Source organism: Poecilia reticulata, chromosome 13, assembly GCF_904066995.2.
Source record: "Poecilia reticulata chromosome 13, P_reticulata-male-v2, whole genome shotgun sequence".
Classification (NCBI taxonomy): domain Eukaryota; kingdom Metazoa; phylum Chordata; class Actinopteri; order Cyprinodontiformes; family Poeciliidae; genus Poecilia; species Poecilia reticulata.
The window spans coordinates 34,757,542-34,781,674 of record NC_088842.1 but is presented as its reverse complement, the minus strand read 5'-3'; the positions used below and the strand labels follow the sequence as shown (position 1 = coordinate 34,781,674).

General features: G+C 48.1%; 2 protein-coding genes across 5 annotated transcripts; both read left to right on the top strand.

The window, feature by feature from the left end:
* The first annotated feature begins 242 nt into the window (after positions 1-242).
* dgkd (diacylglycerol kinase delta) lies at positions 243-15,800 on the top strand. 3 transcript variants are annotated; one of them, XM_081615075.1, is made up of 28 exons: positions 243-342; positions 2,953-3,057; positions 3,132-3,264; positions 4,700-4,806; positions 4,914-5,039; positions 5,121-5,223; positions 5,306-5,468; positions 5,549-5,657; positions 6,129-6,268; positions 6,349-6,433; positions 6,539-6,633; positions 6,720-6,819; positions 7,396-7,696; positions 8,705-8,866; positions 8,945-9,073; positions 9,146-9,221; positions 9,291-9,401; positions 10,432-10,528; positions 10,608-10,715; positions 10,858-10,971; positions 11,043-11,177; positions 11,277-11,425; positions 11,518-11,623; positions 11,726-11,818; positions 12,219-12,335; positions 12,421-12,538; positions 13,242-13,341; positions 13,432-15,800. In XM_081615075.1, the coding sequence occupies exons 2-28, from the start codon at positions 3,004-3,006 to the stop codon at positions 13,598-13,600; spliced, it is 3,300 nt and encodes a 1,099-aa protein (XP_081471201.1). In that variant the 5' UTR covers positions 243-342; positions 2,953-3,003; the 3' UTR covers positions 13,601-15,800. The 3 variants fall into 3 exon arrangements, with proteins under 3 accessions (XP_081471201.1, XP_081471200.1, XP_081471202.1); XM_081615074.1 differs by having other exon boundaries at positions 12,216-12,335; XM_081615076.1 differs by lacking the exon at positions 243-342 and adding an exon at positions 12,656-12,786 and having other exon boundaries at positions 12,216-12,335.
* A 691-nt stretch (positions 15,801-16,491) lies between these two features.
* On the top strand, positions 16,492-24,100 carry LOC103475255 (coagulation factor VII). Of its 2 annotated transcripts, XM_008426740.3 has the most exons (12): positions 16,492-16,946; positions 17,048-17,170; positions 17,741-17,913; positions 19,487-19,511; positions 19,966-20,079; positions 20,169-20,303; positions 20,717-20,887; positions 21,045-21,136; positions 21,208-21,322; positions 22,094-22,290; positions 22,359-22,484; positions 23,718-24,100. In XM_008426740.3, exons 2-12 carry the CDS (start codon positions 17,104-17,106, stop codon positions 23,958-23,960), a joined length of 1,458 nt encoding a protein of 485 aa, XP_008424962.1. In that variant the 5' UTR covers positions 16,492-16,946; positions 17,048-17,103; the 3' UTR covers positions 23,961-24,100. The 2 variants fall into 2 exon arrangements, with proteins under 2 accessions (XP_008424962.1, XP_081471208.1); XM_081615082.1 differs by having other exon boundaries at positions 16,492-17,170.
* The last annotated feature ends 33 nt before the right edge of the window (positions 24,101-24,133 follow it).

The following is a 24,133-nucleotide window of genomic DNA, read 5'->3' as shown; positions in this document are numbered from 1 at the left end:
CATCCATCCTTCTAATCAATCAATCAATCAATCAATCAAGCTCCACCCTCTCTACAGACCGTCCTGAAGGAAGGAACGCTCCTGAAACAAACAAACTCCTTCCAGCGCTGGAAGAGACGATACTTCAAGCTACGAGGAAGGACTCTGTACTACGCTCAGACCAGCAAGGTGAGTGGTCAGGTCGGGATGAAGAGTGGGCGGGGCCTGAGTTTGATCACCTGATTGGTTGGGATGAATTAGCAGTGACGTGTCTCTCTGCAGTCGATCATCTTTGACGAGGTGGACCTGACTGACGCCAGTGTGGCCGAGTCCAGCACCAAGAACGTCAACAACAGCTTCACCGTGAGTCCAAACGCGATCCTTCCACCACTGAAAGTAGTCCCAGCAGTGGAAAAGTTGCTGGGTACACTTCTACTTAGCAGAGCTAACTTTTTGTTTATCGCTTTAGTCTTTTTTTCTAAATTTAAAAACATTTAGCAGACTTAGTTCCCCCACAAAAAATTTTTCTTCAGATAAATTTTAAATCACTTAAATAAAGTAAAATCAGTTAAATAAAGTTTGATGTTTTTGGTTCTCGACTGTTAAGAATTCATGCTCTTATTTTGAAAGGGGTAGACATCCTCTCCTCACATTCTTTATTTTTTCCCCCAATAAATTTATTTAAAACAAAATAAAACAGACAGTAGAGACAGATATGAATATCGATGTAATATCCAAGTATCTCATAAAACATGTAAATTATAATCTGAAATTGGTATTTATTTTTATTTTCCCTTTTTCTACGTGTGTATTTTTGCTTGAAGTGATGTCACTTCCTGTTGTGATGTCACTTCCTGTTAGTGAGGCTGCAGATGGTTAGCCACAGGGTTAGGCGGTGTGTGTGTTTGTGACTGATCATGTGGTGGAGTGTATTTATAGCCTGCAAGATGCATGGGCTCGTAAGCTGTGTGTCTGTGTGTGTGTGTGTGTGTGTGTGTGTGTGTGTGTGTGTGTGTGTGTGTGTGTGTGTGTGTGTGTGTGTGTGTGACGTCAGACAGGAAGTGGGCATGAGCTGTTTTTAGGGAGGTGGGAGGGGAGAGTGAAGGGAAAAACAGCAGGAGGATCAAAGAGCAGTGAGTCTCAGACCGGGATCCGGGTCCGGACGCTCAGGAGAACCTTGGGTCGGTAAGACAGCTGATCGGTCCGTCAGGTTCTGATCTGATCCGTTTGTTCAGCTTATTTCTCTGCTCTGGTTTGCACTGATGATGACGATGGTGGTCAGAATGTGATCATCAACTTTTGAAGCTCGGATGGGTCCGATCCTCCCGATCCAAGTCAGAACCAACTGTTATCTCCTGCTGCAGGTCCACTGGTACCGACCGGGACTCTGACTGGGTTTTCTGACTCGTTATGTCCAGAATTCTCATCCCAGCTGTTTGGAGAACATCTTACCCAGTTGGAAGGTTCTTTATCCAAACGGGTCGGTCGGGTTGGACGGTTCCTGAACTGTAAACATGGATTCTGAGTCTCTGGGTTCCTCAGAGAACATCAGATGGTTTAGAGGTTTGGGTGGATGTCTGGGCTGTCGGATCAGAACCAGAACCTCTGCGGCTGCATTTTTGTTTAAAATCTCTTTGTCGATATTCTGCTCAAGTCGAAAAAGTAACATTTTGTAATTGCAGTGCTTCCATCACATAAGAAACTAAATTAAAATTATACGTGAATAAGGTCAAGTCATTAGAGACACTTCCTGTCGGTTGTTGGTCATGTGACCCGTCTGATGGTCATGTGACCCGTCTGATGCGATCAAAGTAATTCGCCTGACCGCCTCTTCCTACCGCGAAAACCTTTTTCAGAATTTACATTTTTCCATTAAATTCCAGCTAATTTATTTTTGTAATTCCAATTTGCGCAGTTCTGTGGTCAGTGGAGCTCAGTCAGTGATGATGAGATGTGAAGCAGAGATGCAGGCGAAGGTCCAGCATTCAGTCCGGGCCTCGGGCCAGAACCGGCCTCCGGCTCTGACGGCATTCCTCAGCAGTCTGTCCGTGTTCAGGGCTGAATATTCCTGGAATTGCTGGAAAATTGTTCTGTTTTCATATTCAAAGCTGGAGCCTGACGTCAGGTCACATTGACGCCAGAGATCCGTTTGACGGATCCCACCTAATGGACCAGAACTGGTCCCCAGTAAGGCTGAATGAGTGGCTGGACTGGGACGCCAGGGACTGGTTTGGAAACAGTGAGGAAGATCCAGGAGCGGAGCGACTCTCCTCAGGCAGATGGTGGTCAGGGAGCTGGATCTTCTCTTACTGGGTCTATTTCTGTCGCCGTGGGAACAGAGGCTTCATTGTTGAACATCTGACAGGAAGTGGATGTCTACGTCACTCTCACACTCCTGCTGACTCAGCTCCAGTCAGATAATCAGAATTAAACTGCCAGTTTGTCCGAACACAGAGACTGGATTCATTTAGTTTGTGTGGATAATCTGAGAAGGTCGGAGTGTTTCTGAAGGTTCTGTGGAGCCGGTCCAGAGGTCCGAGTCATGAGGTTGGTGTTTTCTGAAAGCTGCTTCCTGAAAACAGGAAAAACAAAGAATTTACTGTTTCCAGCTTCCAGGACAAACCGCATGGGCATGGAAAACTGAAACAGGATTACGTCATAACAGTTTCACAACAAACTTCCAACAAGCTCCCAGTGAGGTCTGATCAGGTTCCTGACCGAGACCTAACGAGGTTCTTCAGAGACCAGTGTGTTCATAACGAGGTTCTGACGAGTCCTAGCTGGTCTTGGTGGTTTCATTGAAGTCGTGTTGAGGTTCTACTGACGACTCGGTGAGAGTCTGAATCAGGTCCTGATGAGGCCTTAGTAGAATCTGATGAGGCCCGAGTTTCATCTCAAACACAATCAGATGATCATTCTCCAGTTTGTATTCCAAACTCTGACCTGACCTTTGACCCCATACCTGTCCCACAGGTGATCACCCCCTGCAGACGCCTCATTCTGTGTGCTGACAACAGGAAGGAGATGGAGGAGTGGATGGCGGCGCTGCGCAGCGTCCAGAACAGGCAGAACTATGAGGTCAGACCGGCTCCCTCACAGCAGGCTGCAGCTGCGTCCCAGTTTGTGCTGCTCACCGTCTCTCTGTCTCCCAGTCCACCCAGTACAGCATGGACCACTTCAGTGGGATGCACAACTGGTACGCCTGTTCCCACGCCAGACCGACGTACTGCAACGTGTGCAGGGAGGCGCTGTCAGGGGTCACGTCCCACGGCCTGTCCTGTGAAGGTACCGACACACAACTACACACTAAACACACAACTACACACTAAACACACAACTACACAATAAACACACAACTACACACTAAACACACAACTACACACTAAACACACAACTACACACTAAGCACACAACTACACACTAAGCACACAACTACACACTAAACACACAACTACACACTAAGCACACAACTACACACTAAGCACACAACTACACACTAAACACACAACTACACACTAAACACACAACTACACACTAAACACACAACTACACAATAAACACACAACTACACACTAAACACACAACTACACACTAAACACACAACTACACACTAAACACACAACTACACACTAAACACACAACTACACAATAAACACACAACTACACAATAAACACACAACTACACAATAAACACACAACTACACAATAAACACACAACTACACACTAAACACACAACTACACACTAAACACACAACTATACAATAAACACACAACTACACACTAAACACACAACTACACAATAAACACACAACTACACACTAAACACACAACTACACACTAAACACACAACTACACACTAAACACACAACTACACACTAAACACACAACTACACACTAAACACACAACTACACACTAAGCACACAACTATACACTAAACACACAACTACACACTAAACACACAACTACACACTAAACACACAACTACACACTAAACACACAACTACACACTAAACACACAACTACACACTAAGCACACAACTACACACTAAGCACACAACTATACACTAAACACACAACTACACACTAAACACACAACTATACACTAAACACACAACTACACACTAAACACACAACTACACACTAAGCACACAACTACACACTAAGCACACAACTATACACTAAACACACAACTATACACTAAGCACACAACTACACACTAAGCACACAACTACACACTAAGCACACAACTATACACTAAACACACAACTATACACTAAACACACAACTACACACTAAACACACAACTACACACTAAGCACACAACTATACACTAAACACACAACTAAACACACAACTACACACTAAACACACAACTACACACTAAACACACAACTACACAATAAACACACAACTACACACTAAACACACAACTACACACTAAACACACAACTACACAATAAACACACAACTACACTATAAACACACAACTACACTATAAACACACAACTACACACATCTAGATACAACTAGTGACAGATACACACTAAACACAACTACACAATAAATGCAAAACCACCCATAGGTAGACAATAAATACACAACTTCACACCACTAAGCAGCAGCTGTTCAGATTCACCCTGATGCACTCTGTGTGTGTGTGTGTGTGTGTGTGTGTGTGCGTGTGTGTGTGTGTGTGTGTGTGTGTGCACGTGCTGCAGTGTGTAAGTTTAAGGCTCATAAGCGTTGTGCAGTCCGAGCCACAAACAACTGTAAGTGGACAACTCTGGCTTCAATCGGGAAGGACATCATTGAGGACGAGGACGGGGTGAGACACCAAGAGACGCACACCTGATTCCTCTGATGCATGTCCTCTCACCGGGTGTCCTCTCACCTGGTGTCCTCTCACCTGTCCTCCCTCACCTGTGTCTCCAGGTGTCGATGCCTCATCAGTGGTTGGAGGGGAACCTTCCTGTCTCTGCTAAGTGTAGCGTCTGCGATAAGACATGCGGCAGCGTCCTCCGGCTGCAGGACTGGAGGTGTCTCTGGTGTAAAGCCATGGTTAGACACACACACCTACACACACCTGATCAGGTGTGCTGCCGTTAGAAGCGCTGAGCCTCAGGTGTGCTTTGTCTGCAGGTGCACTCAGGCTGTAAGGAGCAGCTGTCGTCCAAGTGTCCTCTGGGCCAGTGCAAAGTGTCCGTCATTCCTCCAACGGCGCTCAACAGCATCGACTCTGATGGTGAGGAATGCACCGCTGCCCTCCAGTGGTCAAACGCAGTTACTGCATGAATAAAACTGAAACGTCTGGTTGTTGTCTCCAGGTTTCTGGAAGGCGTCCTGTCCCCCGTCCTGCACCAGTCCTCTGCTGGTTTTTGTCAACTCTAAAAGCGGAGACAATCAGGGCGTGAAGTTCCTGCGACGGTTCAAACAGCTGCTGAACCCGGCGCAGGTGTTTGACCTGATGAACGGAGGACCTCACCTGGGGTGAGACACTCTCTGTCTCTCTAAAAGCTTGTTTATTCAGGAAAATATGTAAGGGAACTATAAACATGTCTCTCTGTCAGTCTGCGGCTGTTCCAGAAGTTCGACACCTTCAGGATCCTGGTTTGCGGAGGAGACGGCAGCGTTGGCTGGGTTCTGTCTGAGATCGATGCTCTGACGCTGCACAAACAGGTACCAGATGTGAGGTTGTCATGGGAACAGAGCTGCCTCCAGAGGTGCCCCTTTAAGGCTCCCGTGTACTCAGGTGTACTCTTTGTATTCTCTACGTATTCTCTGACTCCACTGTAGACGGTTAAGACTGCCAAAATTTCTCGTGACAAATCCCTTCATGTTCCTCATGGTGGTTTGTTGAGAAAGTTAGGTGAATTGGCCCGTTTCCTCTCCACCATAGCCTCCTCCACACACCTGCTAGTGCGACACTTGAGTGGCCTTGCAACTGGTTGCGCCTACAATCAACCTCATCATCACGGTGTCACATACAAACATTGTTTCCTGCCCAGCAGACACTGACCACGCAGTCATAGAAATTAACCTTTCTGTCCGGCGGACCTCCGTTTTGAGTCCAAGTACGCCTGAGTGAGAGTCTTTAGGGTGAAAAGGTTTTCGGAGCTTAACGACTCTAAGGAGGTTTTCCTGTTTCAGTGTCAGATGGGTGTTCTTCCGCTCGGAACCGGGAATGACCTGGCTCGGGTTCTGGGCTGGGGCTCAGCCTGCGATGACGACACGCAGCTACCTCAGATACTGGAGAAACTGGAGAGAGCCAGCACCAAGATGCTGGACAGGTGAGGCCTGTGATGTCAGACAGGCATATGCTGCATGCCAGGGGAACCATTAACACCTGTTTGCCCTCCTTATTCTTCAGGTGGAGCATCATGGTCTATGAGACAAAGTTTCCACGGCAACACTCTGCCTCCACTGTCACGGAGGACTGCAGTGATGACTCTGAGGTAATGTGACATCACTTCCTAACCTTCTCTAAGTTAGACTCACCTCTTAAAGACCTGAAGCAGGTTTTCTAGCAGGTTCTCTGAATAGTTGATCCTCTGATTCAGGTGCAGCAGATTCTGACCTATGAGGATTCTGTGGCTGCTCACCTGACGAAGATCCTGACGTCAGACCAGCACTCAGTCGTCATCTCCTCAGCCAAGTAGGATCTTCTCTCCGCTGTTCTTATAACCACCATCGGATCTCATGCAGTTGTATAACCGACTGTGTTTGTGTGTTTGGACCCAGAGTTCTCTGTGAGACCGTCAAGGACTTTGTGGCTCGTGTTGGTAAAGCTTATGAGAAGAACACAGAGAATTTGGAGGAGTCTGAGGCCATGGCCAAGAAGGTGCGAGTCTAAAGCCCCTTCTTCATTGTGAAGTTTTTAGCTGGGTAATATCTGGTTTGGTTCCAGCCAAGTTAAGTTTGTCTCCATTGGCAGTTTGTTTCCCACGATTTGGACGTGAACATTGGCCAGAGCGTTGGTAAGCCCTAAGGATGCCGGAGCTGTGGTCAACCCTCTGATGATGTCATTTGGCTGCTGTACCTTTGAGCACACAGTTTCTCCGAAACCTCTCAGTATCTCGGTTTTGTTCATGGTGGGTTGCCCCAACCAAGGAATCGTCAATTTCCTGCTCTTCTTCTCTCCAACTGCTGTGGAATCATTGTTGTTTGGCGGGTCAGTCAACGAATGCAGTCCGCTGGCTTCAGATCACTTGTGTGCAGCTCCGGGTTGGTCGGGCTTGTGCCCCCCTCAGGTTGTTCCAAAATGTGGAGGAACCTCTAAGTATCTGCAAATGGAGACAAATGTGGGCAGGGTGGACTGTGGAAGCTCCGGTTTAATCCACGCCTCTGGTGACGGGGCTTTAGTTCGGTTCTGTCTACGTCCAGTCATGGTATTTAGGTTGTCATGTTTGTGCTGCAGTGCGGCGTTCTGAAGGAGAAACTCGACTCGCTGCTGAAGACTCTGAACGAGGAGTCGCAGGCCTTGACGGTGCTCCCCCCGGCTCCTCCCCCAACCATCGCTGAGGAACAGGAGGAGCTGGAGGTGGTCAGTCTGGCTCCTCTCCTTCATCCTGCTCCTCCTCCTCACCCTCCCTGTTCGCCACGAGCCACACCGCCGCCTTCGGCAGCGGCCGCCATTTTTAAACCTCGGGAGCAGCTGATGTTGAGAGCCAACAGTCTGAAGAAGGCGATTCGACAAATTATTGAGCACACAGAGAAAGGTAGGTCACCTGGCAGGGAGGACAGGGTCTCCGGCTGAGTGTCTCCAGTTGTCTAAGTGTTGTGTCCAGGTGTGACTGTGTATCCAGGTGTGACTGTGTGTCCTGGTGTGACTGTGTGTCCAGGTGTGACTGTGTGTCCTGGTGTGACTGTGTGTCCATGTGTGACTGTGTGTCCAGGTGTGACTGTGTGTCCTGGTGTGACTGTGTGTCCTGGTGTGACTGTGTCCTGGTGTGACTGTGTGTCCAGGTGTGACTGTGTGTCCAGGTGTGACTGTGTGTCCTGGTGTGACTGTGTGTCCAGGTGTGACTGTGTGTCCTGGTGTGACTGTGTGTCCTGGTGTGACTGTGTCCTGGTGTGACTGTGTGTCCAGGTGTGACTGTGTGTCCTGGTGTGACTGTGTGTCCAGGTGTGACTGTGTGTCCAGGTGTGACTGTGTGTCCTGGTGTGACTGTGTGTCCAGGTGTGACTGTGTGTCCAGGTGTGACTGTGTGTCCAGGTGTGACTGTGTGTGTCCTGGTGTGACTGTGTGTCCTGGTGTGACTGTGTGTATCCAGGTGTGACTGTGTGTGTCCTGGTGTGACTGTGTGTCCAGGTGTGACTGTGTGTCCAGGTGTGACTGTGTGTGTCCTGGTGTGACTGTGTGTCCTGGTGTGACTGTGTATCCAGGTGTGACTGTGTGTCCTGGTGTGACTGTGTGTCCAGGTGTGACTGTGTGTCCAGGTGTGACTGTGTGTCCAGGTGTGACTGTGTGTCCAGGTGTGACTGTGTGTATCCAGGTGTGACTGTGTGTGTCCTGGTGTGACTGTGTGTATCCAGGTGTGACTGTGTGTGTCCAGGTGTGACTGTGTGTCCTGGTGTGACTGTGTGTGTCCAGGTGTGACTGTGTGTGTCCAGGTGTGACTGTGTGTGTCCAGGTGTGACTGTGTGTCCAGGTGTGACTGTGTTTGTGTCCAGGTGTGACCTATACGTTTCCAGGTGTTGATTGTGTTAGTCTGTTTTTGTTGCAGCTGTGGACGAGCAGAACGCTCAGACCCAGCAGCACGTCTTCTCAGTGGGTCGTTCTGAGCAGCAGGTGGGTCTGGTTGAAGAGGAGGAGGAGGAAGACGGGGAGGAGGACAAGTCGTCCCTGCAGTCGTCTTTCAGCTCCAAACAGCGCAGCAGCCGCAGACGTGAGGACGGGTAGCTGAGGACAGGTGAGACTCGTTCTGGACACGCAGAGGTTCACCCGTTTGTCTCTCTGCTCTCAGTCAGCAAGACGCCGTGTGAGAAACTGATCCATAAAGGCGGCCTGTTACCGGGGAGCTCCACTTCACTTCCTGTTCATACAGGAAGTAGAGACAACATGCCTATGCTGAACACAAAGATCTTGTATCCAGGTAAGATGCTCTCCACCTGCTTCACCTGAATGAGTTCCTGTGAGGTTCTGGAGCTTTGTGTCTGTGTTCCAGGCACTCTGACCAGCAGCTCGGTCATCACTCGGCTGCTGGTCAACGCCGACCCGTTCAGCTGCGACGCCGACAACATGTGAGGCCGCGACCGCACACCTTTACCTTTAGGCTGAGCACGCGTGTAACAGCCGTGTTTCTGTTTCAGGGACTGCTACACAGAGAAGTGCGTCATGAACAACTACTTTGGCATCGGACTCGACGCCAAGATCACGCTGGACTTCAACAACAAGAGAGACGAGCATCCGGAGAAGTGCAGGTACAATAAAAACAAACCTTTTTAATTCAGAAAACACGTTACCTTTATTACCTAAAAACAATTGTTCACTGAAAATTGTTGTATTTAAAGGAGGCATGTTATGCAAAATCCACTATTTCAGCCCTTTACTGAGGTCTCTAGGAGTTCAGAAAAGTTGAATTTTGTCTCTCCAGTGCTGCATAGAGATCTCTAGATTTTACTGGGTCATATTTTTGGTCCATTCAGATTTTATGTTTTGTACAGTAATGTCAGTATTTGACTTTCGGCTGACCAATTTCACGAAGCCGCCATTTTTATTTCCCATTTCAATTTTGTAGTCCAGGTTCAAGGATGCTAAAGGTACAAGTGGATCAAGTCCAAATGCTTGAGTGTATTAACCCAAACAATTCAGATCAGATGAAGGGAAATGGGAAGAAATGAGGCTGATTCTGAAACATAAAACTTTCTAATTTAAAGTGAACACATCTTAAATGATCTGAGTTTTTGAAAACAAGAAGTTTTTATTGTCAACAAAGGTCGATTTGTCTGTCCAGTCTTGCATGTTGGATTCAGAAAATGTTACCACAACCTGACTGAACACATCTTGGAAACGAGGCTTCAACATAGTTAGCATAGTGAGCGCGTTAGCTAATGCTATCATTACCGAATGCATTTGGATCATGTGCTCCCCAAAACAGAAAAAAACACAAAAAAAGCCAAACTGTTTATTTAATATTATTCAAAACGTACATTGTGGTTCTGACCTAAATTAGGTAACAGCTAGCACACTGTGCTAACATTAGCAAAAGGCGCAATGCTACAGCTAGCAAAACATGGCCAGGATGTCACATCAACACATGACTTCATGTCTAAAATAAAGTTTGTTGTTATTTGTAGTTTCGCTCTAAGCTCAGTCTGTCAGACCTTCAATCAGACGAAACCTTTCGGTAAAATCCGTTTTGATTCTGGCGCAGGTAGCTGAAGCTCTGTGGTTTTAAACTGAATTCGTTCCCAGGATATTCTCTTCACATGTCTGATTCTGTCTCTTCAGGAGTCGCACAAAGAACTTGATGTGGTACGGAGTGTTGGGAACCAAAGAGCTGCTGCACAGAACCTACAAGAACCTGGAGCAGCGCGTCCTGCTGGAGGTCAGAACCGGCGCCGCGGTAAGCCGTGCGGCTGCAGCAGGCGGCGGGTCACTCAGTGTGTCGTCTGTTTCTGCTGCAGTGTGACGGGCGGCCGATCCCCCTGCCCAGTCTGCAGGGCATCGCCGTGCTCAACATCCCCAGCTACGCCGGGGGAACCAACTTCTGGGGCGGGACCAAGGAGGACGATGTAAGAACTGTCCGTCTGATCCGTCTCTGGTCCGGTTCTCACTGGGTTTTAGTGGCTATGAAAACAAACTGGGAGAACTGGAGCGTGAGGGAGACCAGTGACTGGCTGACCAGTGATGTCCTGGTGTCCGTTTGTCCCTCAGACCTTCACGGCGCCGTCTTTCGACGACAAGATCCTGGAGGTGGTTGCCGTGTTCGGCAGCATGCAGATGGCCGTGTCAAGGGTCATCAACCTGCAGCACCACCGCATCGCCCAGGTACCGGTCCAACTGTCTCCTGTCCCTCCATGTCCCTGTCCTGTGTGTCTCACGGTGTCTCCGCTCCTCAGTGTCGGACGGTGAAGATCACTGTCCTGGGGGACGAGGGCGTCCCGGTCCAGGTGGACGGGGAGGCCTGGATCCAGCCTCCCGGCTACATTAAGATCATCCACAAGAACCGGACCCAGACCCTGACCAGAGACCGGGTGAGTCCCTCTGCTGGTTGTCTGTACCGTGGTTCTGGTTCTGGTCCTGGTCCTGGTCCAGGCCCGGCTGGGTTCTCAGAGCGTCTCTGTGTCCTGCAGGCGTTTGAGAGCACCTTGAAGTCCTGGGAGGACAAGCAGAAGTGTGAGTTCCCTCAGCCGTCCCTGCCGCCGCAGCCGGAGACGGTCTCTGAGGACGAGGCGCTGCTGGTCAGCGAGTTCGGTCAGGCTGCTGGAGCCCTCATCCACAGGTACGTCCTCCATGTCCTCCGAATGTCCTCCATGTCCTCCGAATGTCCTCCTGCATCGGTCCGGACCCTGACGCCGTCTCTGCTGGTTCCAGCATCCGGGAGGTGGCCCAGTTCCACCACAGCATGGAGCAGGAGCTGGCCCACGCCGTCAACGCCAGCTCCAAGGCCATGGACGTGGTCTACGCCAAGAGCCCCGAGGTGCGTCCCCTGCCACTCTGGAGGCGTCCGTCAGCTGGACCGGAACATCTCTCCCGTCCCACTGCAGTTCTGGTGGACTGACCAGAACCTTCTGTGTTTCAGGCTCTCAGCTGCAGCTCCGTGGTCCACATGGTCAGCGACGTCAAAGCTCTGCTCAGCGAGACGGAACTGCTCCTGGCCGGGAAGATGTCCATGGTAGCCGATTCCTATCACTGGGTTCTGTTCTGGTTCTGGACTGCCAGAACTGAAACAAGCTCCGCCGGGTCTTAGGGAGAACCGGACCCTGCTGTCCAGGTTTAGACTGTTGGATGGATGTTTGGACAGTTTGAATGTTGGAGGGTTTGGACGGATCTTTAGATGTTGGACGGCTTGAATGCATGTCTGTACGTGAAACGGACATTTGGACCGGATGTTTGGACTTTGAGCAGGTGGTACCTGTTGGACTGCAGAGGTCCGGTTCCCTCTATGACCCGGTTGATGTTGTATTAGTATCACTAATCACAGAATTGATTGTGTTGTTCTGATGGCTTTGATTGTAGCTCCAGGTTCTGACCGTGGTTCTGTAGTTCTGACTGGTTCTGTGTCTGTGCAGCAGTTGGACCCGCCTCAGCAGGACCAGCTGAACGCCGCTCTGGGTTCTGTGGCCCAGGAGCTCCGCCGCCTGTCAGACGTCCCTTGGTTGTGTCCTGTCATCGACCCGTCGGACCAGGAGGTAAACCTCCTCCGTTCTGAAGAGCAAGTGACCGGGTTCTGTTTCAGTTCGGACCGACTCAGGATTCGGGTTTGTCTCTGTCCAGGGTCCTCTGGCGGACTTTTCCAAACGGAGTCAAAGTGGGAAATTTCGTCTTGTCTCAAAGTTCAAGAAGGACAAAAACAACAAGAACAAGGAGATGTGCACCACCCTGTCGCTGCCAGGTGAGCTCAGAACCGGTCCAGTCTGTCCACAGGGTCCGGTGCCACAGAACCACATAAAGGTGTCTTTTCTCTGTTTGGGTCTTCCTGTCTGTCTGAACCACTTTCTGGGTGTCTTAGTTCACCAGTGGGGAACCGAGGAGGTTGGAGCCTGGCTGGACTTCCTCTGTCTGTCTGAGTATAAGGACATATTTAGTGGACACGATGTCCGAGGAGCCGAGCTGATCCACCTGGAGAGGAGAGACCTGAAGGTGAGGACACTCAGAGGGACAGAGAGGGACACAGGGAGACAGAGAGAGAGAGAGGACAAACAATCGAGAGCTACATTCACGTTTCTATGCTGGACAGATGTTTGGACATTGAATGGATGTTTGGTCGGATGTTGGATGGATGCTGGACGTTGGATGGATGCTGGGCGTCAGACGGATGTTTGGTCGGATGTTGGATGGATGTTTGGTCGGATGTTGGACGGATGCTGGGCGTCAGACGGATGTTTGGTCGGATGTTGGATGGATGTTTGGTCGGATGTTGGATGGATGTTGGACGGATGCTGGACGGATGTTACGTCAGATGTTGGATGGATGCTGGGCATCAGACGGATGTTTGGTCGGATGCTGGTCGGATGTTGGGTGGATGTTTGGTCGGATGCTGGACGGTCGGTCTGACGGTCCGTTGGGTCTCAGTCCGTCTTGCCGTCCGTCTCCAGGACCTCGGGGTGACGAAGGTTGGACACATGAAGCGGATCCTGCAGGGCGTCAAGGAGCTGACGAGGAGCAGCAGCGCCAGCGAGGCCTAGCCGCCTGCAGGTCGGTTCTGAAGGTCCATTTGGGCTCGATGTCCTTCGCTCTGGTTCTGGTCCCACTTCATTGTAACTGGGTTCTTGTTTTGTTGCTTAGGAACCGCTGCCCGCTGTCCTCCTACCTCTGCTGCCTTTCTCCGCCCTGTCCAGCCAGAAACCACCGGACCGGACCAGGACCAGAAGCGGCCCTCAGAAACACCAGGCAGAACCTTCTACAGAAACCTCCTGGTTCCGACCCGGGGAAGAACCAATCAGATGATCCATGAGTGCCTTCCCTCTCCAACCAGAACCGCCGGTCCAATCAAAGAATCAGGACCAGAACCATCAGATGGGTCCGGATCAGGACCAGGACCATCTCGGACTCTCTGAACATTTCAACGGGCCTCTCCTTCGAGGCGACACCAGTTCTGATGAGTCGGAACCAACTGGACCTCAGGCCCGGTTGAGGCGATTTGGATAATGACATCTTCAGGTACTGATCAGAACTGGATCTCCTATAATCCAACAGAACCGCAGACTGGTTCTGAGTTCTGTTGATGGTGGAGATTCCTCTCAGACTGGATCAGAACCCTGACCGGGTTCTGGTAGAACAGGACAGCAAGGTCCGGCAGCAGCTCTGTGAGCTGGATTCTGGGTCAGAGTGAGCCAGAACCGAACCACTGAACTATTAGATGAATATGCTGACCCAGCCGACCCAACAGAACCTCCCCGGGTTTGCCGTTTTGGACCAGAACCTAGCAGAACCCTTTTAAAAAAATCAAACCTTTAATGTCCCAAACACCCGGACCAGAACCAGAAAGTTGTGCCTGTGGTTCTGGATGGATTAAACCAGTTTACAGGATTCACACCAGCTGTGGTTCTGATGACACCCGGTCAGAACCCGATCCAACATTTCAGCCTCATCAATGGTTTTGGGTCCAAATGTTTTATTTTGAAACTACAACGACCCATCAGGTTGAATCAGAACCCTGACTGGGTTCTGAAGAGTTAAGGACCGCCCTGCTGGATCTGATTGGTCAGATTCCAGGAAGTCCCGCCCCCTGGAGGCCTGCAACGCACCAGCAGGGGGCGACCAATCACAGACTGAACCTTCTGATCAATCTGGTGGAGATTCAAAGAGTTTACCCGAACATTTATCGATGGGTGCCTTAAAGACGCGGCGGCCGGTCAGAGGTCAGCCGGTCAGAGGTCAGAGGTCAGCCGGTTGATCTCAGATCAGGCCGCGGTTTATTTGTTTGTTTCTTTTTTTCTCCAGCTTCATTTTTCTACTGATCTTCATCGTTCTTCAGTTGATGTTCAGATTCAAGATTAGGACGTTTCCAAATCTTGTTCCAGATGTTTGTATTTTTGGCTCCAGATGTTTGTGTTTGGTTCCAGTTTCAATCTGGACCCAGACGTTTCCAGAACCCGCTCCAGATTCCCCAGAGTCTGGACTCAATCCTGATTCCCATGTTTTCATTGTCCAGGTGTTTCAGTCTGGTTCCAGATGTTTCCGCGTCTTCGTCCGAGCTTTTCTGGACCCGGTGGACATGTCGGATCTGTCAGGTTCTGGACCAGATTGTTCTGTTTCTGGGTCCTAATATTCCAAAGTTTGGATCAGATTACAGATGGTTAACATCTGGATCCAGATTCATAAACATCTGGATCCATTTGTTCCACAGTCTGGGTCCAGATGTCTCTGAGTTTTGATCTAGATGTTTTTGTCTGGTTCCAGACATTTTTGAGTTCTGTTTTAAATATTTCAAATTCTGGATCTGTGTGGATCTGGATCCTGAAATGTACGAGTTTGGATCTGGATCTGGCTCCAGATCCAAACAGGTTTACATCCACGTGCTTTTGGTCCTGGATTCTCATATCTTAGAGCGCTCTCCACCTCTGGATCCAGATGTTTCTGAGCTTCAGATATTTTCATGCCTGCATCTGGATTTTCCAGATGTTTTCGAATCCTGCTGCACATATTTCACGGTCCAGATGTTTCAGATTCTGGATCCTGACATCCAGATTCTTCAGGTGTTTCATGTCGCCATCGTGTTGCATTCGTGATCCAGATGTTTCCCAATCTCCATCCTAGCATTTCACATTCTAGACCCAGAATTTCTTAGCCCCAGCTGGTACAGACGTTTCAGTCTGGATCCAGATGTTTCAGATTCTTTGATGTTTGTGCCTCACGCCCCGAATTTCAGCGTTTAAATTTTTTCCAGGTTCTGAATCCAGATGTGTGTTTTAACCTCTGGATCCAGACCCAGAGTCGTCCTGATCCAGATGTGCCCTCCTCCTCCTCCTCCTCCTCCTCGTCAGTGCCTTGCTCCAGGGTGCGGTGCAGTGCTGGTCTCATCCTGCCTGTATTTATTGTGTAATTTATAAACCGTGACACTGTTCCGGTGGTGGGAGCGCCCCCTGCTGCGCCGTCACTGTAGATGCACAGAAACCTGTGGAAGATAAATAAACTTCATTTCTCCTCTGAAACGTTGCGGCTCCGCTTTTCCTTTTAGCTCCGCTGAGTTCAACTTCAAACTTATTTCATATTTATTACCTAAAATACAGTTTTAGGTAATAAAACATTCTTTTAGTGATTGTCGCAAAAGATGCATCTGCAGCTAAAAAGTCCTTCAAACAAACTTTTAATCTTTTTCCAGATTTTTTTTGTCTTTTCAGCAACAAAAAATTGTTGAACAGTTTATTAAAAATCCGTGTTTTTATCAGTGTTTGTTGTCAACTGGATGTTTGTTTTCCCTTTTACTGTTAAATTCAAAGAAGAAACCTGGATGAATACTTTGGTTGCACCTCAGTTTCCATGGTAAGATGTTAAATAGTCTCTTATTTTGAAAGGCTGGTTTTTAAATGTGAACCTGCATAAAAATGCCTGACCTGGCAAAACCACGTTAAGTCATTCTTGGATGGTGATCAAGTAAAGGGCCGCCCAAAATCATTCTGAGAACCACAAATGGCCCCCGGACCGCACTTTGGATAAACCTGAACTAAGTAATTATTTCAGCCTTAAACCTGTTCCAAAAAGTCTGAAACCGGTTTGAGTCGGGATGAAAACACTTTTCTAACTGGTTTCAGACTTTCTGAACCAAAGCTTCTCATTTGTTCCTCAAATTCAGCAATAAGATAAAAATAAATAATTTAATTTTATGCGAGATGTCAAGGCAGAGTCCCAGTTTCCGACGGTAAGTGAATGCATCCTGATGTAGAGTTTTAGTTTATAGAAACTGATTCTGAGATGAGGAACCTGCAGCACTAAAAGATTTAAATAATTTTTTATTATTAAACATTATTTTCTTGCGATAAGCAGCTGAGTCATAAATTTTCACTCCAACATGAAAACATTTATAAAACGGTGTCATTTATTTCCTGAACATTTTGTTCTGACCCGTTTGAATAAATCAAGTAACTCCAGGTTGGGACGTGAAAACGTTTTTTTTTGTTCGTTTTTGATGTTAAAGAGGAAACTGGTGTTGAAATCACGGTGGGCTAAGTTTCCCCTGCAGCTTGTCTTGCAGGATGTTGGTTTTCCACACCAATAACAAACCCAGCGGCTGCTTCCACTGAACAAACAATCACTCTTCTTCCTCAGAAGAAGACGACCTTTGACCTCCTGCTGTATAGGTGAGTGATGGAAACCGAACTTTTTTCCCAGAACTTTTGGTCTTTTCTCTCTCCTTGTTCACGGTTCTGCTGTGAGTCAATATTTGAACTGTGGTTAAAAGTCGATCGATGAGCTGGACCTTCATTTGGCCGGAGGACTGACGCTCCGGAGGCAGACATGTTGTCGTCCATGACGGCGAATCTGGGCTTCCTGCTGAGCTGCTCCACGCTGATCCAATGTTCAGGTGAGACCCGGATCCACCGGATCCACCGGATCTGGATCCAGATGTAGAGAACCGGGAGATCGACACCTTCTCTGACGCCGTGGAGTCTTTAAAATGAGATTCAGACCGTTGACCATCAATACGGTTAATAATTAAACAAGCAGCGGTGACCGCTCTGGCCACCGTACATAGAAAAAACAGGACCAAATGTCCGCTAAAAAAAGTCTAGAAAAAAGGGAATTTACAAACTCCAAAAGTCAAAACCTTGAGGGAAAATCTCAGAAATTGTGAGATTAATCTCAGCAATTTTCTAGAAAAATTTCCACATTTTCTGATTTTAAAAACTGAAAATATCAGATTTTTGAAATTCAGAATAAAAAAACTTGAAAAGTTTTTTCTAAAATTGTACTTCTCAAACTGAAATTCCAAAACATTTTGTAGAAAATTTGAGATTAATCAAAATTTTTCAGATTTTTTTTCTAGCAAATTTTTTGACTTTTTCAAATTTACTCTTTTTTTTCTGTGTACAATGGCCCTAATGTGCCGTCGTAGGTCAGGCGACGTCTGAGTAAAGTTTTATTTACTCCTCAGTCTTCATCGACCAGCCGACGGCGGTTCAGGTGCTGCCGTCCTCCACTAGGAGGCGCCGTGCCAACGCCTTCGCTCTGGAGGAGATGCTGCCAGGAAACCTGGAGAGGGAATGTTACGAGGAGCGCTGCTCCAAAGAGGAGGCCGCCGAGATCTTCCACACCCACGAGACCACAGTACGACTCACTCTGGGGCCACACTGGGGGCCAGGGGCCACACTGAGGTCCAGGGGCCACACTGGGGACCGGGGGCCATATTATGGGACAGGAGGCCACACTGGGGGCCAGGAGCCACACTGGGAGCCACACTGGGGGCCAGGAGCCACACTGGGGGCCAGGGGCCACACTGGGAGCCACACTGGGGGCCAGGAGCCACACTGGAGGCCAGGGGCCACACTGGGAGCCACACTGGGGGCCAGGAGCCACACTGGGAGCCACACTGGGGGCCAGGAGCCACACTGGGGGCCAGGAGCCACACTGGGGTCCATACTGGGGGCCAGGGGCCACACTGGGAGCCACACTGGGAGCCAGGGGCCACACTGGGGGCCGGGGGCCATATTATGGGACAGGAGGCCACACAGGGGGCCAAGGGCCACACTGGGAGCCACACTGGGAGCCAGGAGCCACACTGGGAGCCACACTGGGAGCCAGGGGCCACACTGGGGGCCGGGGGCCATATTATGGGACAGGAGGCCACACAGGGGGCCAAGGGCCACACTGGGAGCCACACTGGGAGCCAGGAGCCACACTGGGAGCCACACTGGGAGCCAGGGACCACACTGGGGGCCGGGGGCCATATTATGGGACAGGAGGCCACACTGGGGGCCAGGGGCCACACTGGGGTCTAGGAGCCACACTGGGGCCAGGGGCCACACCGGGGTCCACACTGGGGGCCAGGGGCCATATTATGGGCCTGGAGGCCACACTGGGGGCTGGAGTCACACTGGGGGCCAGGGGCCATATTATAGGACAGGAGGCCTCACTGGGGGCCTGGAGCCACGCTGAGGTCCACACTGGGGGCCAAGGGCCACACTGGAGGACGGGGGCCACACTGGGTGCCACTTGGGGGCCAGGGGTCATATTATAGGACAGGAGGCCTCACTGGGGGCCAGGAGCCACACTGGGGGCCACACGGGGGCCAGGGGCCACATTCAGTGATGAGGTTTATCTTCCAGGGGCAGCATGGTGGGTCTGGTTGCCCTGTAGTGTCAGTTTCAGGTTTGTTCTACAAATAGGGAAATTATTAGACATCTTCTGGTTCTGTTAACTTTATTACATTAATATTTGGCTTATATGTAAATTTGCTCTGTAAAACATTAACACCAATAATTTGGGTCATTTAGTCAAAAGAGAAAAACACTGAGGTAAATTTTTCAGTCATATTTTCACCGTGTTGTTTGTTTGCCACAGTTTCAAACTGAATCTTCAGTTTCATCCTCATTTTGTCTCGTTAGCAAAACAAAAAAAATATTTTAAAGCTAAATATTTAGTTAGATCTGAGCTTGATTAATATTTAGCTCATCTCAAACATGCCAGTCTGAGCTCAACACTAAATAATTAGTTTTGAACCACCAGGAAAGCTGGAGAGGGAGTGTTGAGCTGAGTGCAAAACGTTTAGTTTGAAAATGCAACATTTGTAGATGATGGAATAACACGATGAAATGTGTCTTTGGAAAATGAACCTGGATTGTTTCTTCTAGTCGTTGAGTTGTTTTTGCTGCAGATATTAACTCTGAACTCTCATCCGCAGATGGAGTTCTGGTACAGATACCAAAGTGAGTAAAACTGTCGTTCATTTACCTATAGCGACACGCTCTGGTTACCTAGCAACAACCTGTTGAGTAACGTGTGCAGTGTCTCATAACCACTTAAAAAAAACAACAACATAAAGAGAAAAGTGTGGATGAAATGGTTATCCACAGTTTGGCAGCATTTCAGGTAATTAAAACCACAACAACAACAAAAACAGTTTTGATATCGACTGATATGAAGTGATCATGTCGTCATTTGTTTTCCTGCCGTATCGTGCCGCCCTAGTTATGCATAAAACCATTATGTTGAGACATGTTTTGGTTTTCTAGCTGGATTTAGAGCTGAATGAGAAATTCACCTGATCACATGACCTTGATAGGTATAGTAATTGTCTGGTGACATCACTGCCGGGTGACGTCACTGCCTGATGACATCACTGCCAGGTGACGGGTCTACCTGTGTCTTCTCTGTTTCCAGATCTGAACCCGTGCCGGACCAACCCCTGCCTTAACGGAGGAATCTGCAGTCAGGACCGGGATCAGTTTCTGTGTCTGTGTCCTCCCAGGTTCCGCGGGAAAACCTGCGACTCGGGTCAGAAACGAGCTGCGACTCGGATAAACAGCACTCGGATAAACGGCGTCACACACCTCACCTGCTACCTGTGTCTCTGCCGTGTCTAGAGGTGTCGGAGTGTCGCTATGGGAACGGTGGCTGTCTGCAGTACTGCCAAGACCTGCCGGGGGGCGCTGGAGTTCAGTGTGGCTGTGCTGACGGATTTAAACTGGAGGCTGATGAAAAGAGCTGCACACCAACAGGTAACACACTACCTTTACCTGGTCTAATCTGAAATAAACCTGGTCTAATCTGAAATAAACCTGGTCTAATCTGAAATAAACCTGGTCTAATCTGAAATAAACCTGATCTAATCTGGTCTAATCTGAAATAAACCTGGTCTAATCTGAAATAAACCAGGTCTAATCTGAAATAAACCTGATCTAATCTGGTCTAATCTGAAATAAACCTGATCTAATCTGGTCTAATCTGAAATAAACCTGATCTAATCTGGTCTAATCTGAAACAAAGTTGATCTGAGTCTCACCTGTCTGACAGGTCATTATCCTGTGTTGCACTAATTTTCCTGTCTAATCTGTAATTCCCACCTCCTCCTGTAATCCGTCAGATTTTCCTGAGGTGAAACTTTCCATAACTGCTTTATTCTCCCATCCAGTGGAGTTTCCCTGCGGCCGCCAGCAGATGGCAGCGTTGCACTACGGTCGATCCCTGTTGGATCTCCTGGAGGACGACAACGTTACCATGACAACGGACCAGAACAGCACCAACATGAACACAACGCAACACAACTCAACAGAACCGTCAGAGGCAACAAACTCGACGTCTGGTTGGTCAACTTCAGTTATTACAGCTGAACCTGCAGAGACACACAGAGACGGCTACAAACACGGCCTTCCGTCACCTGAAGGGCATTTATAATGTTTCCTTGAACTGTGTTGTTGCTTAAATATACAAATAAACTTGATTGATTGATTGATTGGCAGGTGGGAACCAGACAGAGGGACAAATGGAGGAGAATTATTCAACTCGTATTGTGGGAGGAAACCTGGAGAGCCGAGGAGGAAGTCCCTGGCAGGTTAGTCTTCTACTGATGGATCTGTTCAGGTTCTGATCAGGTTCTGATTGATTCTGACCGGTTGTGTCCAGGTTCTGGTCCACAGGTCGGACGGGTTCGGGTTCTGTGGAGGAACCCTGGTTTCGGAGCGTTGGGTTGTTTCTGCAGCTCACTGCTTTGAGGACTCAGCGGACCACATTACTGTAGGTGAGAATAGAGCTTTATTTTGAAAAACCTGGCTAACTGGTTCCTGTTCCTGTCCCAGACGGGCCTGCTGGACCAGAACAAACCGATGGAAACCATCAGCCGGTTTGATTGGTCTCTGTACTGACTGGCTGGTTTGATGTCTGATTTACTGCTTTGATTTATTTTTTCAGTGTTTTAAGCCTACAGACTATCGATCAAATTTAAGTCTGGGATTTGACTAGACCACTTTGAAACTTTATTTTACTTTTCTAAGTTGGAGGTAGATTTGCTGTTAGTCTTTGATGGTTGAAGTTTCTCCTTCAGGAATATTTGCTAGAAAGCATAAACTATGAGAAAACGTTATTGAAGTTCACACGCACACAGGCTTGATTGACAGCGCTAGGCCCTGCCTCCTGGCTCTGATTGGCTGTTTGCAGTTGGCACTGAGAGAAGGCAGAGAAGATCGTTTTTTTTTTTTGACAGATTATTCATCTCATACTGTCACGACATGGTGACAGATTCAACAAATATAAAAAATATTTTTTATAAAAGTTACATTCATTGTTTCTTTTTCAAGAGGAATCTGGTGAGACGGCAGCTCCGTTTACAAGTATCAACATTTACATCCAACTAGAGAAACACATTTGTTTAAAGGCATCAAAGCATAAAATCACGAAAACATCTAATAAAAAAAAAGCAACAGCAGTTATAATTCTGCTCATAAGTTCTGTTTTCCTTTTCTCAGTTTCTTCGTCTCATGATTATTTATTCCTTTGTTTGTTTGTTTTTCAGGTGACTACGATAAAAAACGTCCTGATCCAGACGAGCAGAAAATAAAGATCCAGCAGATCATCGTCCATCCTCATTTCCACTCCTACACCTTCGACAGCGACATCGCCCTGCTCTACCTGGCCCAGCCGGCCCTCAGGGGCCCCACCGCGGTCCCCGCCTGCCTGCCGGACCCCCACCTGTCCAGATACCTGCTGAGGGTAACCCGGTTCCAGCCTTGAGTCCGGCTGATGGATGTTTCGGGCTCTGACTGCCTGTCTGTGTTCAGGAAGACACCCGGGGCGTGGTGACGGGGTGGGGCGCCACGCAGTACCTGGGCAGCTCCTCCCGCTTCCTGAGGAAGGTGACCCTGCCGGTGGTCAGCTACCAGGTCTGCTCTGCCTCCACTGAACAGGTGAGCTGACCCCCACCTGCAGGGGGCGGCGCTGAGCCGAAGTCAGAGCTCACCAGGTTTTATGCTGCAGAATGTTCCACATTTTTCTTCTGGTTTACTTTGGACTTTGCTAAATTTGCTAACTTACCGTTCCAGGAAAACGGTTTATCACTACAAGCACCTAAGTACCACACTGGACTCTTTTCTCTACTATTGTCTTTTTTGCACATCCATTTCTATCACTTGTGTTTGTCATATGTGACATTTAAAAATTGAAAGAAAAAAAAAGGAAAGAAAGAAAACTGTTTATCTCTGGTCATTGGTTTCCTTGCTGACTAGCCTTAGCATTCGTTACATTAGGAAACTTTAGTTTAGCAGAGAGAAGAGATGGAGGATGAACATGGGCATGATTAACAGCACTTAGTCCCGCCTCCGGGCTCTGATTGGTTGTTTCTAGATAACACTGGGAGAAGGCAGAGGAAATTGATTTTTTAACAGATCATCTGTTTCATATCAAACTGTCACAACATGGTGACAGATTAAACAAATATGTAAAAAAATGTTTTACAAAAGTTCCAAAACAAAAAATGTCCAGGAAAGGCCGTGAGTGGCAGCAGGTGGTTTGGTTCTTGATCACACTTCCAACTTGATTGTTTGGAAAATATATATATATTTTACTTCTTGCCAAAATATAGACAAAATAATAACTAAAAATTTCTTACAACTTAGTTGTAAATGAAAGTTGACTTAATCTGATACTTTAAGTTCAAAAAGTGGTAAAAACAGAATAATTTTACCAAAACCTTCAGATATTGTCTAAACAAAAGCCATCCTGCATGCACCCAGTGTGTTCTTCATCACAGAAATTAATGTGAGGGTCTAAAAGTTATCAAAGAAATCTAGACAATTTCAGATATAAAAAAAATAATTACATATTTTGGTCCTAAACTAACTTCAGTATATTTTACCTTCTGAAAGAAAAGCTAAATTGATTTTTTAAAAATTCACAAAAATTCAACATAAATGTCCACAACAGTTACTGCAGCTTTAAAACCGATTTCTGTTTGGTTGATGTGCAGCTTGTTTTCCAGCAGGGGGAGCTGTTGCTCTCATTAACTGATCAGTTACCTGTTGCATTTTAGGCAGGTTTTTTACATCATTATTGCTTTAAATTATTTTTTCTGTTTAAAGTTGTGATTTTAAAACCCTGATGTTTCAGAGTGAACCCTCTTCTCCTCCCTCTCCGTCCTGCAGGTGATCACAGACAACATGTTCTGTGCAGGTTACCTGGAGACCAACATGGACGCCTGCAGCGGAGACAGCGGCGGGCCGTTCGTGGTCCACTACCGAGGAACCTGGTACCTGACCGGGATCGTCAGCTGGGGGGAGAAATGCGCCGCGCGGGGGAAGTACGGCGTTTACACCAGGCTGGGAAACTTCCTGGGCTGGATCAGAGACACCATGCAGAGGGTGGAGCGGAACCAGACTCTGAGCTGATGAGGCTTTGACTGGACCGCATCGGGACCACCACCACCACTGCCGCCGCCACCACCAGCAGCGAACATCAACGGACTTAAAGGAGTCGAATCATTGACAGACAGAAAGTTTTCCAGCTAAAACTAAATTTTTTTTTTAATTTCAGTTTTTATTTGTTTTTTGTGCAAATTTGC

Bases quoted from the DNA above. Each gene is read 5' to 3' on its own strand.
- LOC103475255 (XM_008426740.3), top strand. From the start codon at position 17,104: ATGTTGTCGTCCATGACGGCGAATCTGGGCTTCCTGCTGAGCTGCTCC. The intron at 19,512-19,965 runs GTGAGTAAAACT...CTCTGTTTCCAG, and splicing joins GTTCTGGTACAGATACCAAA to ATCTGAACCCGTGCCGGACC. The intron at 22,485-23,717 runs GTGAGCTGACCC...TCCGTCCTGCAG, and splicing joins GCTCTGCCTCCACTGAACAG to GTGATCACAGACAACATGTT.
- dgkd (XM_081615074.1), top strand. From the start codon at position 3,004: ATGGAGGAGTGGATGGCGGCGCTGCGCAGCGTCCAGAACAGGCAGAAC. The intron at 6,269-6,348 runs GTGAGGCCTGTG...CTTATTCTTCAG, and splicing joins AGCACCAAGATGCTGGACAG to GTGGAGCATCATGGTCTATG. The intron at 9,074-9,145 runs GTAAGATGCTCT...TCTGTGTTCCAG, and splicing joins CACAAAGATCTTGTATCCAG to GCACTCTGACCAGCAGCTCG.